Source organism: Dufourea novaeangliae, unplaced genomic scaffold, assembly GCF_001272555.1.
Source record: "Dufourea novaeangliae isolate 0120121106 unplaced genomic scaffold, ASM127255v1 scaffold50, whole genome shotgun sequence".
Lineage (NCBI taxonomy): Eukaryota > Metazoa > Arthropoda > Insecta > Hymenoptera > Halictidae > Dufourea > Dufourea novaeangliae.
The window spans coordinates 116,499-134,240 of NW_015373927.1; the positions used below are offsets into that span (position 1 = coordinate 116,499).

Below are 17,742 nucleotides of genomic sequence, written 5' to 3' on the forward strand. Positions count from 1 at the left end.
CAGAAGAAACATATTAATTTTTACTAACTTTAAGTTTAAACCAGATTCAGATAAAACAAAAGTTTTCTGTAACTGCTTTTAATAACTTCCCTCGAACTTGAAAATTGTTGATCTTGTCTGTACATAATTTAACCTTGCTTTGTATACTATTATTAATTGAATATATTCGAATGTGTAGATTTATGATACATTATAAGTCATACAGCACTAACAGAATGATATTATTCTATAGAATGCAATACATGTTGCACTTAAAGGTACATTGACATAGTGCAAGTGTGTGGATCGAATCTGAGCCGAATGAACTCACATGCTGTTTCTGCGAGCTTGTGTCTAGGTGATTAAAAATGGTAAAATATTACTCAGGTAGGAACATTTTTTACAGCAGAACTGCTAATAATGGAAGTGTAAAATATAGAGCGTAGAAGAAACGCAATACCCACCAAGTGTGGGCTTGAGTCATGTCGAAAGATCCATTTTTATACAGGGTGTAACAAAAATGTTGGAGGACCCTGAAATGGGAGACTCGTGAGGTGATTGGGAATAAGTTTTTCCTTAGCAAAAATCTTATCCGAGGCTTTGTTAACGAGCTATTAACAAATAACCCCGACCAATCAGAGCGCGAGTCCGCCGGCCGAGTTCCAATCGTAGCGCGTAGTCAACGTTACCGCGGGAACTCGGTCGGCAGATTCGCGCTCTGATTGGTCGGGGTTTTTCGTTAATATCTCGTTAACAAAGCCTCGGACAACATTTTTGCTAAGGCAAAACTCCCATTTTCAAGTCTTCCAACATTTTTGTTATACCCTGTATATTATAATTTGCACGCGAAATGTTGTAAAAGAAACCAGTGAAGGCTGATTTATTCAAACGAATTCCGTTCAACAAGTCAGACCGCGTTCGACGTAAAATACCGTACCCAATAATGCCCTTTTTTCCATCATTTTATCTGGTCTATTCTTCAAATATTCATCTTGTACGGGTGAATCGCTCGTTGCTAGGGTCGCGAGGTAAGTAGCCTGCTTTGTCATTTAACTGCCGTGACCTTTAACTGACGTGTCAACAGTAGCTTACCCCTGCTAAGCAGCCTAAGAGAATCGACATTCTCTGTCTCCGTCCACACACAGACTGCTCAGCAGGAGTAGGTAGCGACTCTTATGGGGTCTCCCTACTGTGACGGGTCAAAAAAATCGATTTTTTCTTTGTTACATTTTCTCAAGGCTTAATATTTCAAAACCATAATCCCAAAAGGTTTTCGCCCGATTTGAAATAATAAGGAATTTATTAGCTTTTAACCGAAGCGCGCCGCGACACGCAGGTTCAAATCGAATCTTTAAACGCGTTATTCTCAAAACGACATTTTCGTAAATGTCTGCCACGATATCTCAGAAAGTATTTGACGGAGTGACTTGAAACTATGTCGGCATATTCAATAGGTGCATAGTTCTTTCCTGTACTAGAATGAAATTGATATTTGCAAAATTTGAATTTTGCAACTTGAAAAACAAGCGACTTTTTTCTCGAAAATCGGCACTTTTTTGCGAGATTCTGCCATTTTGTTATTTTTCAATATTTTTTATTCATTCTCGTACAGACGATAGCCACGTAAATACAGATTAAGAATCTTTCTCAATTTTTGATTTGCGATAACGTAAACAGCTGATATTATGGTAGCCATGGAGGCACCTTTTTTTAGGCAATCCCGGAAAATTACACTAACTTTTAATCTGTACTTCATTTTAAAATGAAAAAAATTAAGCTTATCCTATTAGTATATACGAATTCGTAGAAAAAAGTTTAACGTCAATATACCTCATACTTTTTTCTAAAAAAAATCCTGAATTTCGCCTAATTTTTTACTCGTCACAGTAGGGAGATCCCTTAAATGGCAAAGCAGGCGGTTTGCCTCTCGACCCTAGTGGCAATATAGTTAGAGTCCTCTGTATTTTAAATCTAAATTTGGATCACGAATAACCGTGCATCAGTTGGGCGAACGTTAACTGTTATCCTCGGCGTGCTATTGACGGAAGAGTGACCAAGTCAAGCAAGTCATCTACCAAGAACCTATAGTCACTGGTTAAGATATAACGAATTCGTAAAATTGCCAAATACAGCACTATTCATGAACGCAAACGGCATCATAGTTTAGAGTTTAGCGGAATAAGGAAAAACATATTTCCCAATAAAGTTAACAGGAACTAAAAAATCTGTCAGTAAAGTAACAGGACTGATAGCGCAGAAATTTGTATTGTCAAGTAGTCTACGAATCAGCATTACCCCCTTGGAGATGTTGTTCCAACTACTTGGGACATTGCTGGAAGTCTCCAACTGAAATTGCTTTCAGCTGGTTTGTCAGAACCTATTGGATGTTGTCCACAAGTTCCAAGATGACCACCCTTGAGATGGGTTTTGATTTTTGGGAACAGTAAGAAGTGTCATGGACTTGGATCAGGAGAGTGAGGTGCTGTGAAACCACAGGAATACCTTTATTGGCAAAAACTTTGTTCATAAAGCAACAAGTTTAAGAGAACGACGCTCACTATCTGTGACCAAAGTTTTTGCCAATAAAGGTATTCCTGTGGTTTCACAGCACCTCACTTTCCTGATCCGAGTCCATGATACTTCTTACTGTTCCCAAAAATCAAAACCCATCTCAAGGGTGGTCATCTTGGAACTTGTGGACAACATCCAATAGGTTCTGAACTTTGTTCATAAAGCAACAAGTTCAAGAGAACAACGCTCACTATCTGTGACCAAAGTTTTTGCCAATAAAGGTATTCCTGTGGTTTCACAGCACCTCACTTTCCTGATCCGAGTCCATGATACTTCTTACTGTTCCCAAAAATCAAAACCCATCTCAAGGGTGGTCATCTTGGAACTTGTGGACAACATCCAATAGGTTCTGACAAACCAACTGAAAGCAATTTCAGTTGGAGACTTCCAGCAATGTCCCAAGAAGTGGGAACAACATCTCCAGCGGTTTGTGGTTTCCCAAGGGAACTATCTTGAACGGGATAATGTTGACTTATAGACAATTTGACAATACAAATTTGTACGCTATCAATCCCGTTACTCTGCTGTCAGGCCTCGTACGTTAGAGTGGGGACCTTTTCCACCCGTTTCAAATTTCTGTGAAGAGGCTGGCTCCAAGGTTAGAAACCTGGCGGTTATCAAAAAAATATTTTACGAATTCGCTACATCTTGCCTACCTATTGTACACCAACGAGCAAACTCGGCTTCCGCTAGGGGAAAAAGTGAGGTAGGCTAAGGGCCTCCTACCATTTAGTTTTGGCAAATACTGAAATTTATGCCAAATTAACATTCGGTTTAACGTTTATTTCAGTAGCTGAAATAAATTTTGCTAAATGGTAGGAAGATCTTGTCTTACGCCACTTTTTCCCCTAACGGAAGCCGAGTTTGCTCGTGGGTGTACAATCTTGTTGTGGTATGTCGTGTTACAAGATTTACTCGCTCACATCAGCTTCAAAGCAGAAGTTGAACGTCTCTGTTATACGAATATCGACAAAAAGCGATTATAAGAGGGGATTGTTATACTAGTGAACGACGAATAGAAGTTTGTCTAATATTTCAAAATATCCCCGTAAGAATTGTAATATGTTTTTTCGGACAAACAGAAAGTGTCATTAAAGAACAGAAGTTTTCAATGTCTTTTTAGCATTATACCTCTTTGATGATATACATAATATCATTTACAGATTCCATGAACTTTTCTGCATTCATTATGAAAGGCGATTAGACAAGAGATGATGTTTATGAAGAAGATAGTTGAAAATGCAGGAGTTTTCAAGGACAATCGCTTTGAAAATTTTTCGAGCGCTCAACATTTTTGTGTACTCAATTAATTCTCAAATTCGATTTTCCCAGAAAACAAAACTTTGAACGAAAAGAATTTGTTCCGTATTTTCGACTCATGTTTTCACGTGGAATGCCTCTGTTGTATTTACGTAGTTACCACAATGTTTGTCTAAGCGGAATCGTTATGGTATTCTCGTGCGTTTAAAGGGATAATATAAATCAGCCTTAACTCGTACGATAACGATAAAAAATAAATTTCCACCGTGTCTACGTACCTAAAGTAGCAACATATTAAGAAACGACAGTACACACAAATTGCTTAAAGTACAAATTTTCGAAATTTCTTTCATTGAACAAAGTCTCAAAGTTAGAGGAAAATCAATGCATTCCGTGAAAGAATTTCTTTCCTTGAAACACTATGCAGAAACTGCGTGAGAATGACAAAAAAAAACAATATATGAACTAACTTAATACATGTCACAAGAAAATATTTAGGTAATGTGAAAAATTGAATGTTTGTAGAAAACTAACCTCTTTGCGGAGGCGCGTATAGTATTGTGATTGCGCTCTCCGAATTCACGACAAAGCACCAGCCCTTTGATAAGGGTGCTCGCGAATCTGACCCAGGTGCCTACGCTGTTTCGCAGCTCCTGCTGCACCTGTCCCCAACATACAAACGTGAATAATTCATCTGCGTCCACACATGTATTATATATTTTCCACTCCTCGGGAAGCCACTTAACTACCACTATAAAACAGCAACATCGAATTAATATATCATATAAGGCCACGATCGAAAGGCATTCCGTCAGACCTGTCTGCTGAAAATATTTTTCATCCGACACTGTGCGTTTATACACAGCAGACTATCTTCATTTCGTATGAACATTAAAATAATAACAAGTAGGATGACAGCAAGTCTATATATTATTATACGAATTTATTGGTTTGCATTCGATCTTGCCCTTCAGGCTTGGAATCATGTGAATAGTAAATAACATAATACTATATAAATATGTAATATATTAATATAACATTCTACAAAGTAATAATAACGAGAAAGAAGTAATAATGTGAATACCTTGCACATAATACTATTTAAATACATGTACACATTAACTATAGCTCGGAGTAAAGATTTGGCCATCTTCATTTGCAATACTGTTTATGTTTGACAAAATAATATATATATATATATTTATATGAGATTCATATAAAAACTATTGTACAGAAGTTGGTTAAACGTTAGTGATAAAACGGATAACGGGAGCAATCTGAGATCCAGTAATCATTAGATTCTGTGAGGTCTAAATCTTCATTCCGAACTATACGGTAATTACATACTATTTATAAAGAATACTATAAATAATTATTTACAATTTCATTATTTCATTTGTTTATATTACTATTGAAATGTTGCTTAATATCTTTAAGTAATTATTTAAGCATGTTATACCAGTAAGACTATAAGGGCCATTAAGTGTTCCTTTGTACACATATTCCCAATGATTTCGATACACCATTGGCGATAGTTAAATATTATTACACAATTATGTGTAATTAAAGACATTTTTTGTTATACTAGTTCAAAAGTCATCTCACGTCATACGACGAAATAATATTCCAACAGCTTGCTACTGAAAATAAAATAAACATTACTACCACTTGTAAGAACACAAAAAATGTGTTTTACTTTTAATCGACTTATTTCCCGATACGAGCAACATGCTTAAACTACTGGCAATCGTTTACGTATGAATGTACACAGATAAAATCATCAGTTTTTTAAAGATATTATTTGCTTGGTCCCTAAACATTTTTCTATCTGTACTCAATAACTCTGAAAAATTTGTTACTTCAGTGGTAGGAATGGCCACATGTTCTTAAGGAGCTGAGCTTTACTCACACAAATGTACAACATATATCATGAACGGATTACGTCTCTAATAATTAAGTTTGTAGCAAAAAATGACGTTCTCTTTCGCTTTATCTAAATTCTATTTAGGTTTCACGTACAATTAACTACGTGACGATGATTGCTGGGTCTACTTTGACCCAAGTTTGCAGTAGAACAGTTGTTTGTGTTGGGTCTAATAAGAAGTGATGCATTTCTACAAAAACTACGTTCAAATATATTATTAGAAACAGAAATGCATAGGGGTCCAAACGGACCCAGACATCACTGTTTCTCTGGAAACTAATAAATATTTCGGTAAATATAAAACAATGCCGTCGATAATTGATCATTCAATCCCCGAAGGTAGAACAAGAAGCCTCAAGTCTTACCCCTTGCCCTATACAGGGTGATTAGAAAAAAGGGTCTAAGACCTTAGGGGTTTATAGTACTCACCGACAGAAGTAAAAAAATGTCTAATCAACATAGGTTCTAAAATCGAACCTTTCTAAGAAAAATACAAAAGATTGTTTTCACATTCCTTACAGACGTTCCATGTGTAATTCCTTCCCTTTCAATATTGCCTGTTGATAAATATAAAAGTTAATTTTACATCGGAAGGATTGATTTCAGGACATATGTTGATTAGACATTTTTTACTCCTCTGAATGAATACTATAAGTCCCTAAAGTCTTAGACCCATGTTTTACCATCCTGTATACGTCGTTAAGCCAATTTCTCCGTTTTCTACTATAATAAACATGCACTGCCATTCATAATTATCACGACTCTAGTCTGCCTGAAGAAAATGTAGTAATCCATTAAAATTATATTTTGGGTCACTTTTATTACTTTATATAAATGTTGTCCATCCATGTAATGTCTAGTTTACACCTAACGAGTAATCGGCCGAGCACTCGCCCAGTGGGAACTTAATATATCTTGTTAATAAAATGATATACTTGTTACTACAAGTCAATTAGAATTTTTATTCATTTTAAATTTACACTAATCTCACCCATACTTTCTTCCCCTATTACATTGAGCCATATTGCACATCTAATTGGTTTGGCATGTGAAAATTGAAAGATTTGATTGGCGTACACGATGTTTGGGACTTCGTTGAAATTGAAATATGTTATAGTCCACGTGAAAATGGGGAGAGGCGGGCGTTTGAGTCATCATTTCCGGTTGTTTCAAAACTGTTTAAAAAATGCAGACTCTCCAATTTGGCAATTTAGACTGATTTTTACGAAAACTTTCTTGACAAAGGAATTTTTATCTCCGTAACTATTGACGATACGACTTTATTTTTTGTATTCTTTTCTCATTTTAATCGTAAAGAATCATCCCTTTTATCTAAATTTTTGTTGTATACTTAGTTATTTTTGCAATGCAAAAATATGAAAAATTTATTGTTTTACAATTTGACAACTGGTTCACGACTAACAAAATTTAAAAAATGTATGTCCGTATTCTATGATGTTTCCTCTTTAAAATTCATTAAAATTCAGATTTTCGAAATTCAAAATGGCAAAGAGAAACTTCAAAAAATGAGTTTATTTGGAAGAAACTTAGTGTGTATAAATTTTTGGGGTCAGAATATGTATACACATAGATGTAATATAAAAAATATAATTATAAACAAATCAGCAACGAAATTTAAAATTCAGGCTGGACAGATCGATAGAGAATTTCATTAGGAAGAATTTAATTTTAATCTGCAGACCGATTTGAAAAAAATATTTATTATGTACCATTGTGCGCGACCCAGTTAACTTAATTAATATCGTCCATAGTTAGGTGTAAACTAGACATAACTCGAATCGTATCGAACCATATTACATTACCAGCCAGTAAGTAATGAAAACAAATATTTTTTCGACATATAATAAAGATTTTATTAAATTTATATTGCATGATATGAAACAGATAAAGCTATACGTACTCCAAAGGAGATGGATTAAACTGATAAATTTAATACGTAACAAGTAATTTAAATAACTCAAATAACAAAGACATGACAATAATCTTCGAAAAAATGTTTCAAACAAATAGAAAGAAATGAACGAAACCAACTCGTGAAACAGTTGAAAAACGTGCCTCTTAAGTAGAATAACCTGTCACGACGGACGATTTCACGCGTATTTCGCACGTATTTTTAACAATTAATAAGTCAGAAACGTAGTCTTGTACGCAATACCGATATTCTTGATTTTCGTCTTAGTTTGGGATACAGAATCAACCCAGTATTTCACATTTTTATTCACACCTTGTATTTACTTTATATTCGATGAATGCCCTAATACTTATGAACGGCGTGTATTTAGAAATGTCAATATATTTAGTAAGACAGTAGCAGTGTCGACTAGTCGGCGGTGACTAAATAGAACCCTAAAAAACTAATTCAGAATTAGAATCCTTTGTACAGCAATGAATGTCGTGTCAATTTCAAACTATTGATACACTTTGTTCATGGCACGAGCTAACCTCTCTTTGCGACCCCGCTGGGTTTACTAATATCGTTACCATCAACTATGCAGTAAAGAACTTAAGAATTTGCATTGGACAATGAGATTAACGAGAATCCTAGTAAATTGCATAAATATAAAATAGTGACCAGATGCGATGACAAGAAAATAAAAATATTAAATCAATATTCGATGTAATACAAATCGATCTTCTTGTATCTCTGAGAGGGTACTGCCAATAAATTATCAACGTTTTCTGTATAAAAAATAAATCCAAACTCGATATCCTTCCGACGGCGTCTGACTACCGATACAGTGTGTTAAAAAGAGTCCAAGGCTTTAGCATTTTCTTTAGTATTCTTCGAGAGCAACCAATTTTCTGAATGTAAAAATTATTGTTTTATGGGAATTACTCCTCAGAAGGTCATTCAAAGGTCACTCGAAAATAAGCAGGTTATGCATGAATGAATTGGTCCGTTTATAGGTCAAAATGTAACAGTCATGAAGATGTAGCCTTTCATAGAAAAAATAAAATCGTTCAGAACAAAACCGTTGTCTTCATATGAACTTGTATATAAAGCATCCTAACGGGATTGAAATGAGCTTGTGTTTGGATTCATTTTTATCTGGAAAATTTGTACAATGCATTGGTAATATTCCCAACATTGATGCAAGGTTAGCTACTGAAACAGAAGAATTTAAAAGCACACTTGCATTCTTACTGGAATTGGAGAAGTTTTTATTATTTCCATTCAACGTGAAGCAAGAGTGTGTGTAAATTGGTTTTGATAAAATTATTTTTTTAACTGTTTACATTATAAATATCCTATTTTGTTCGTCTCACGATGAAAGGTAATAAACTACAAATTTTCATTAATGAACAAGTTATCTTGTAAGTGTATCTTTTGCTTTTAGTAGTGGTCCCTATCAAGCCAAAAGTTCCTCGCGTTAAATAAACGAAAAATCTAAACTGATAAAATTGACGGGAGTAAACAAAGTTTAGAATCTATCTTGCTTTCTAGCACACGTGATTAATATACACATAAAGGGAAGGTCATCTATTGGCCAATGTGTTGAATTGGATACACAAGCATTGAACTAGGTATAATAAATCCAACATCAATTATTGATCAGCATCAACATCACAAATCCAACATCAATGATGGCACAATGAATTACAAACTTTTAGACTCTCATCAGTATATTTCGGGGCTACTAGCGGAGAAAATATTCTGAAATGTACCCGTATTATTGCATTTGTCCTTTAAATGTTATAAAGTGTGAATGCGCTTCTTCATATACGAGCAAAAGATTGTAAAAAAAGCACAATCACACTTGTGTTTTAAGTTAGAGCATTATCATAACATACTGTAATCCTTTTGTCTACCGTTCCATATGGTTTACATAAATATTATTAGGAAACAGTTCTTGTGACAGAAGTATTAATATTAAATATGTTAACATAAATTAACATAAATGTTCACGCATTGATCAATATTTATTTTGCTCACACATCCTTAAGACTGTCTGAAATGATTGTTGGATCCAATATTGTTAATTTCAACAACATTGTATTATTTTGTATGAATAACATTAAAGAAAATAAAAGTGTATAAAAATATTTATCTTTAATTTATAAATTGTTGATGATGTTTAAAAAAAAACAATTACAACATTTAAATATATTAATATTTCATTTTTCATGACAGAGATATGTAGAAACTATTTTTGTACAGATTTAAATACCCAAAAAGAGGGTTAAAGTGAGATATATTCTTCCCCAATGTCACTTTCTTAATTTACAATCACTGATGGCATTTTCTGCATGTTAGTCTGTGATTTAACTTCACAATACTAAACATCACAGACAACAGAACTTGCTATTTAAAATGTGTACTACTACAAATATGAGTATTTAGAAGAAGAATAATTAAAAATTATCATAAAATATAAAAATATCAGAAACATTTAAATAATTTTTTGCTTCCTAATAATAGGAAATTAGCCTTTACGTAAAAACGTGCAATATACATGGAGTATTAGGAGAGTTTTGTTGTCGACTGAAAGAAATAAACGTAGATATATAAATATCTGCTAGTTTAAGTAAGGATCCATTGTATGTAACCAAACTGGATTCAGTATTTGTCAAATATTCATTGTATAAAGGTGAAAAATTGCCTTCTATATTACCATTTACAATTGTAAATGTGATATATCAACCAAAAGAGGCATGAAGAATTGTTTACAATATTTTATACTAATTGTTCTCCATAAGGACTATAGCACAATGCAGCAAAGGTTTGCAATAACCACTGCTGTTATTCAAAGTTATTTGAACAAAACGTTTACAAGGCATTAAATAAGTAACTTGCAAATGCATTAAAAATTAATATATTAGTCAATGTAAAAGATATATTTCTAATATACAAGTGTACCTGTTTTGAAACCAAATATTATCAGCAGAAATTTGAATACTCTATATATGCTTAGAGAGACTGAAAAAGTATATTAAACATAATGAATATTCTGTAACTGATTATATGAATTATTTTATATAATCAATCTTTCTTAGTTAATTTTAAGTAAATTCTATTGAGACGTTTCTTATGGCTGAATATCAGCTTGGTATACAATTCTGTATCATAAACTGGATTTTACAGAATTTTGAACACTTTGAATGCCTCATGGAAGAGCAATTAAATCAAAATATATGGAAAGAATTTTAATCCGCAATATCAAAGTTAGAGAATTCTACTGTAATCATGTAGAATAAATGAAAAAATCTAAAAAATCATAAATAGCCAAAAACAGTCACAATAACTCTGTACGTTAATACTTGAAGGCAGGCCTATAATTATACAACAAAACTTTCTTAACACTCTACACGTACTACCAGTTTGGAAAAGTCGAGTCACAAACATGGATGTGCATACATATAAATTATACTAAATCTCCGTATAAGACTTTATATAAATTTCGTACGCGTTCACTTAATTTTACTTATGAATAATATAAAAATTTAATAAATAGATATGACACCAAGTGAAAATATAAGACGTCAGTCTACTTTTGGTTTAATAAAATTTTCGTTCGTCAAATGTGAATTACTGTTTGATGTAATTTATACGCTGCTAAAACATTTACTACATTTAACAATTGAAAATAAGCGAATTTCTCACAACGATTAGCAGAATTAATGTACACGTATACTTAAATTCTATGTGATGATATATGTATATTTTAAGTCTAATGAGAACTACGAGTTTTCTTTTGTAATAGGATATGATCATTGCAATTTGTATCAATATTATCTCTAGAGAAAAATAAGTCGAATAAACAAACTAGCTGAAGAAGTTTCTTTAATCGTTGCTCAGTGATCCCACTTTTTAGTGAAATGCATATTATAATTATTCTGAGTGAGCCAGAAGGTACTGAAAGAATTTCAGCAATCTGTACAGGGTGGGGCAATAACTATGTCCACTGAATATTGCCGTTATTTGTAATAATATGAAAAAATGTTATATACAAAACTTACACGGTATAGAGGGGGGCATATTGTGACACAAACATTTTTTGCGTGGATGAAGGCATAGAGGAGATTTTAAGGTCATCTCTATTTTTTTTAATGGAATACTATTTTTTTTTTATCGCAATGTGATAGCCGGTGTTGAGACGACTTCAGCGCGCTATCATTGAAGGTCATGCAAGGTCAAATGTGGTAGTAAAATAAACTTTCTTACATTACAGGAGATGTTCGAAGTGGTGACCGTTTGCGTCAATGCAAAGTTGCAATCTTTGTATCGCTGCATCACGTGCATGTCTTATCGTTTCTGAACTTATTCTAGCACATGCTGCAATTATCCGTTGTTTCATATTTTCTGGTGTAGTGGGTACTTCTTGAAAAACAGCATTTTTCAATGCTCCCCAGAGAAAAAAATCTAATGGGGTTAAATCTGGAGAACGAGGTAGCCAAGAAACTAATCCTCCACGTCCTATCCATTTATTTGAGTAAAGTTCGTTCAGTGCATCACTTACTCTCCGAGCATAATATGCTGGACACCCGTCGGGCTTATCGATTTTTATCGCATTTCTCCATAAATGAGGATCATATCCTCTTGCTCTTCGAAATAAAACTTCATTTTGATGATCACGCAGCTACTTGACTTAGCAATCGACCGAGACTGACTACTGATTCATGTTAATGTTACGAACTGATGAGATGTTTACATTTCTAGCTATACGCGATGTATTGCCACAACATATACGGTGTCACAAGACCATTCGTTTATGTAAAAGTGAGGGTCTATGAAATAATACAGCATGTGCTAGAATAAGTTCAGAAACGATAAGACATGCACGTGATGCAGCGATACGAAGATTGCAACTTTGTATTGACGCAAACGGTCACCACTTCGAGGATCTCCTGTAATGTAAGAAAGTTTATTTTACTACCACATTTGACCTTGCATGACCTTCAATGATAGCTCGCTGAAGTCGTCTCAACACCGGCTATCACATTGCGATAAAAAAACATAGTATTCCATTAAAAAAAATAGAGATGACCTTGAAATCTCCTCTATGCGTTCACCCACGCAAAAAATGTTTGTGTCACAATATGCCCCACTCTATACCGTGTAACTTTTGTATACAACATTTTTTCATATTATTACAAATAACGGCAATATTCAGTGGACATAGTTATTGCCCCACCCTGTATAATACATAATAAGCAACGTCATGTACGAAATCCGTCTTAGATAAGGATTTCATATTTTAAAAAATAAAAATGTAAACACGATTATGCAGAATGTTTTTGTCATGTCAATGTATAAGCTACCTTCAACCACTCCTATAAGCACTTGGTCCTGTCGAAAGTTATATGATCTGGGATAAAAAGAAAATTGAACGAATAATACATAGTTCGTTACGTAAAGTCTGAAAATGGTAAAACGTCTTGTTTACACGAAATGTTAAATAAGGTGAGGCATAAAAAATTAAATCTACTTCAAGCGTTCAAACGTGCAATCATTAACACTTAAAACGTGCTTCTAAAAAAATTAAGAAATCGATTGTTTGAAGTTCTAGGCCATAAGACCCATTTAATAATATATTAACATAGCTATAATTATGTAGTTACATTAACTCCTCCGAACCAACTAGGGAATTTTCGAAATTATATGAATTTACGATTCATATTTTCAATAAATAGTATATCATTACTATATTTTGCAACTTTGTGCAATAACTTCTCATCTTTTTTTGTATTTAATACACAATCAATGAACGATGTAGTAGAATTTTACATCTACACCGTTAGCTTTCCGTTATCGCTATAATCTCGATTTTCAATCTATGAAAAGATGAACCGTATTTACCCAAAGTTAAAGCTTTTCGCGAGCAGAGAAGATCGGAAAAGGTCTAACCTATCTGTTGAAACTTGTGTACAGCAACGGAATTCCTCAAAATATTTATAATCTGGAATTCTTGGACAGTTGAAAAATACAGGACAATGAAAGATTATAGTAACGCAACTTACGACTTTTCCCTGGAGCTGTTATCCAAGAATTCCAGGTCTAAATTGGGAAGGGGAACTCGACTACATCTACTCTTCCTTCCACAATTACCGACAAATTTGTTGCACCCACAGAAACACCAAATTCCAATCACACACAAATGTATCCATCTCTCCAAGGTACACCAATCACCCGATGGAAACACACACAAGACCAAGATAGAACGGAACACACAAGTAAGTGTAAACACACCTGAACGAATCCACTACGACAATCAAGTGAGGTCTCAACCAGAGTCATCACAAGTGTAAAATACATTCAGTCAATCAAACAACAGGTTACTCTTTATTCCGATTTCCAACGGTCTCGTGAACATTATGTAATTTGTTCTTCGTGAAGTGAAGTTCGTGAGACACTCCAACTGGACAATTCTTGTGACTATCATCCCAACACTATCGTTCATCCTACCTTGAAAACAATGGCTCAAAACTCTCGCAAAAACAAAATCTACGGAATTCGTAAAAGTAACCCCTAAGGACCGGCACCTATTGATACAGCGAACCTGGGCTTCCAGGTAGAACTGAGAATCGTACAAATCTCATTATTATTACTAGACTGCGGATTTTATGCATTTATAGCCTATAGGGATCTGTGAAATACAATAAAAAACAAAACTTTCATCGCATCCAACGAGTTTTCTACTTTATTCGGAACCCAATGAGATACTTAAGAGGGAAAATAAATCTCTACGATTGCTACTGTCTTTATAAATTACTTTAGAAACATTTATTTTGCATAAAAATCCGCAGTCATTTCATCATCGCAGTCAGTCATCGCACAGATTTTTTACAGTGAAAGTAAAGGAAACTGAATTTCAGTTAAGATATTCCTTGACACTTTGTGTTTTCTGAGACCTTGTCTCAACTTTCCGAGAAGAGGATTGTATCATAATGTAAAAATTCTATGGTTAGCTCTATAGTCAGTTCTAGAATGTACTGTTTTATACAAATAAAATATACCCAGGCAAGATGTAGAAAAATAGGAGTCCAACGGCTGCTGAACTCTGGACACTATACATTAAATATAGTCTACCTTGTTACGGAATGGGCACATCATTAAGTAAATAGAACTGGAATAGATGACAGAAGAAATTTTCCCTCGACAATTTTTAATTCTCTTCTCTGTCCTACTGACTCCTTATTTTATCATCGTTTATGTTTGACAAAACCACGCTAGAGCGCGCTCTGTCTATAAACATGTTTCATCCTCCTGGCTGACAGAGTATGTAATCTTTATAATTTGTAAAAATAACCGGCAATGGTCAGCCGTGTTGGCATATTCACAGTCTAACTCACAGACAAAAAGGTATTTCATTTTCAGACATTCTTGTACTGTGTAAAACACATAAGTGACTGAATACGGACGGAAGACGACGCGAAACAGAGTACCATATTTCTTATGTCACGCATTGGATGGCACAACCATGTTCATGTTATCGTTCGCTGTCATGGGCGTAGCCAGGGGTACAAAAATATTAACACACCGACTGCCCCACAGCGAAAAAGGCTGTACGTAGCAAGACACATTTTATTTTCTTTTTAAAATCATAAATCGTTGAAAATGTATGCGTTTTGTTAATAGAGACTGTTGGTCGTGTATCACATTATACTGCAATATTAAATATTACGCAAAAATTTTGTAACTCTGGGAAAGGAGGCGGGCAAAATCCAATTTTTTTTTCTTGTAGCCATGCTTATGTTCGCAGTTGTACGCTCTTAGGCTCTTTTAATATTTCATTCAGAGTGGATTGGCAGTCAATGAAATTTGACATACGCCTAGCTCTGACTATGAATACGTTGGCAGAATCGAGAACAGTGTTTATAGACGAAGCGTACTGTAATCCTCTAGAACCGATCTTCTGTACTCTGCAAAACTGTACGGTGACAGTTTTAAACAAAAAAAAAATAAATGCATTTTGTTCGTGTTAATTTTCCTATTTAAACATTCAGTTCAATCTTTCTCTCAACTATTACGGTAAAAGTATGAATGTTTTTTAGTTACACTATTTTTAATATAATACTAGAAATCACGTCTTAAAATCATAATCTCTTCGAAAGTCATGGTAATTTATACAATAATTGTATCGATATATCCGACATTTGGTTATTTGTCAGTGACATAAACAGAAATGCTTTGAATACTATTAGGTCGGAGGGGTTAATATATGTATAATCGAACAGTTCCGTGAAATATTCATGAGTATTACTCAACGTTTGAAAACGTCGATCAATGTAAATTATTTTTATATTTGCAAGCCCAAAAAGGGGCGTTGAAATATTTATTATACTACCTATATTAAAATAATACACCGCGCTTACTAATATTCTTGTTAAAATTTAAGTATACCATAATTATTAAATCTGGCAGCACCATGAATAATCAAATAGTTCATTTACGATCTCTTTATAATCGACAAAGGTATTTTCAATTTTGGTTTTCATGAGAAATCGGCTTATTTCAATTTATATTTCCTACCCTGTAGATGTAATCACTAAAAATTAAAAATATATGTAATATTTATGCCATTAAATGTATCATTATATGAATGCAGCAAAGAAAATGCAATAAAATATGGTATGTTTGAAAATTGAAACATTTTTATGTTTAAGATGAAATTTCATATAAATGGAAAAATAAAATTAAAGGTAAAATAAATATTTTAAATATTTTAATATTTCTGAAAAGTGGATTGTATCTATATTATAGTATATATTAACAGCATATTCCATATATTAAAACTTTATTCAGTAGATTCTTCTTGTACAGAAGAATATAAGTCTTACAAACACGCTGTATCTAAGAGCTTTTTAACCAACTCTGTATAAAACATAAGTATGTAGCAGCATATGTATGGATAGTTCTGACCATGGTGAATTGAATGGCATTGTTTTTAAATTAAAAATTTCAACTTGCTGAACTATAATTTATACGTTTTTAATGATTAATCCTAATGATGTATACAGGACCATGCTATCCTGATCTTTAACAATTAAATTTATCTGAAAATTACAGACTATCTTCAGACATTCTATTTGTTTTTTTATGCTTATTAAATCTGGTTAAATTGAGGTTAAGAAGGTTTGATTAAAAGTTTTGAATATATATTGCAAGTAATCTGAAACAGTGTAGTATTTTAAAAGAAAATAAATGAAGGAAAATAAATTGTCAGACATAATTTGACCCATGTCTTTGTATAATGAAAATGAATGATTTCTAGGAAGATACATTCAAAAAATTACTATAAACTAAAAATGAATCCACAATCCTTCTTAAAATGAATTTATAAGAATACATTTTAAGTGTTACTTATATCAGATTTATCTTGCATTTTCTTTTAAAATGAAATTATCTTATTATTTGCGATATATGTATATTCATTCTTTAATGAAAACATTTGATGTAATTTCGAGAGCATTTCATTTTCCAAACATACCAAGCTTATTTGATAGACATACGACTTATATACTTTTGAATAATGGTAACAAACATATGAGTAAGATTTACCATAGAATAACCAAGAGTTTGTTATATAATATAGTTTTCTTCGAAAAAAGATAGAGATTCATCTTCTATACTTCTAGAGGAAATATACTATACTTTTATACTTGTATGTACAAAATACGTTTGTTACGGGCAGATCATTCCTAGTTACCATATAATTGTTTGAATACATCTAATGAAACTGAAACATAATACTTTTTCTCTATGAATACGTTTCAAACTAGTATAAATTTACTAAGATATGATTCAACATGTTTGGTATTTTTATATGACAAGAAGTAATTCTTTGCTTCAAATTATAAAATTTTCTCGTTTACATTATTCTTCATACCATGTAATCCTATTTCTTACTATGAACTTGTTGCTTCATAAATATATATTATATTAATATCGATTATAATTACCATTAAATAATTATCAGCACTGACACGACTAGTAAATGACTGATCTGACTCTCTTAATATAGACACTAGATACACTAAGTGCGATA

The 17,742-nt window shown here is 33.1% G+C and overlaps 1 protein-coding gene across 4 annotated transcripts in view; it reads right to left on the reverse strand.

Moving 5' to 3' along the window:
• The window catches only part of LOC107195086 (protein held out wings), a 106,464-nt gene that overhangs the window by 6,978 nt on the left and 81,744 nt on the right, over positions 1-17,742 (reverse strand). For all 4 annotated transcript variants that reach the window (XM_015584862.1, XM_015584859.1, XM_015584861.1 and 1 more), the window contains exon 7: positions 4,345-4,472. In XM_015584862.1, the coding sequence (XP_015440348.1) occupies positions 4,390-4,472 (83 nt within the window). In that variant the 3' untranslated portion in view covers positions 4,345-4,389. The remainder of the gene's footprint in view (positions 1-4,344; positions 4,473-17,742) is intronic.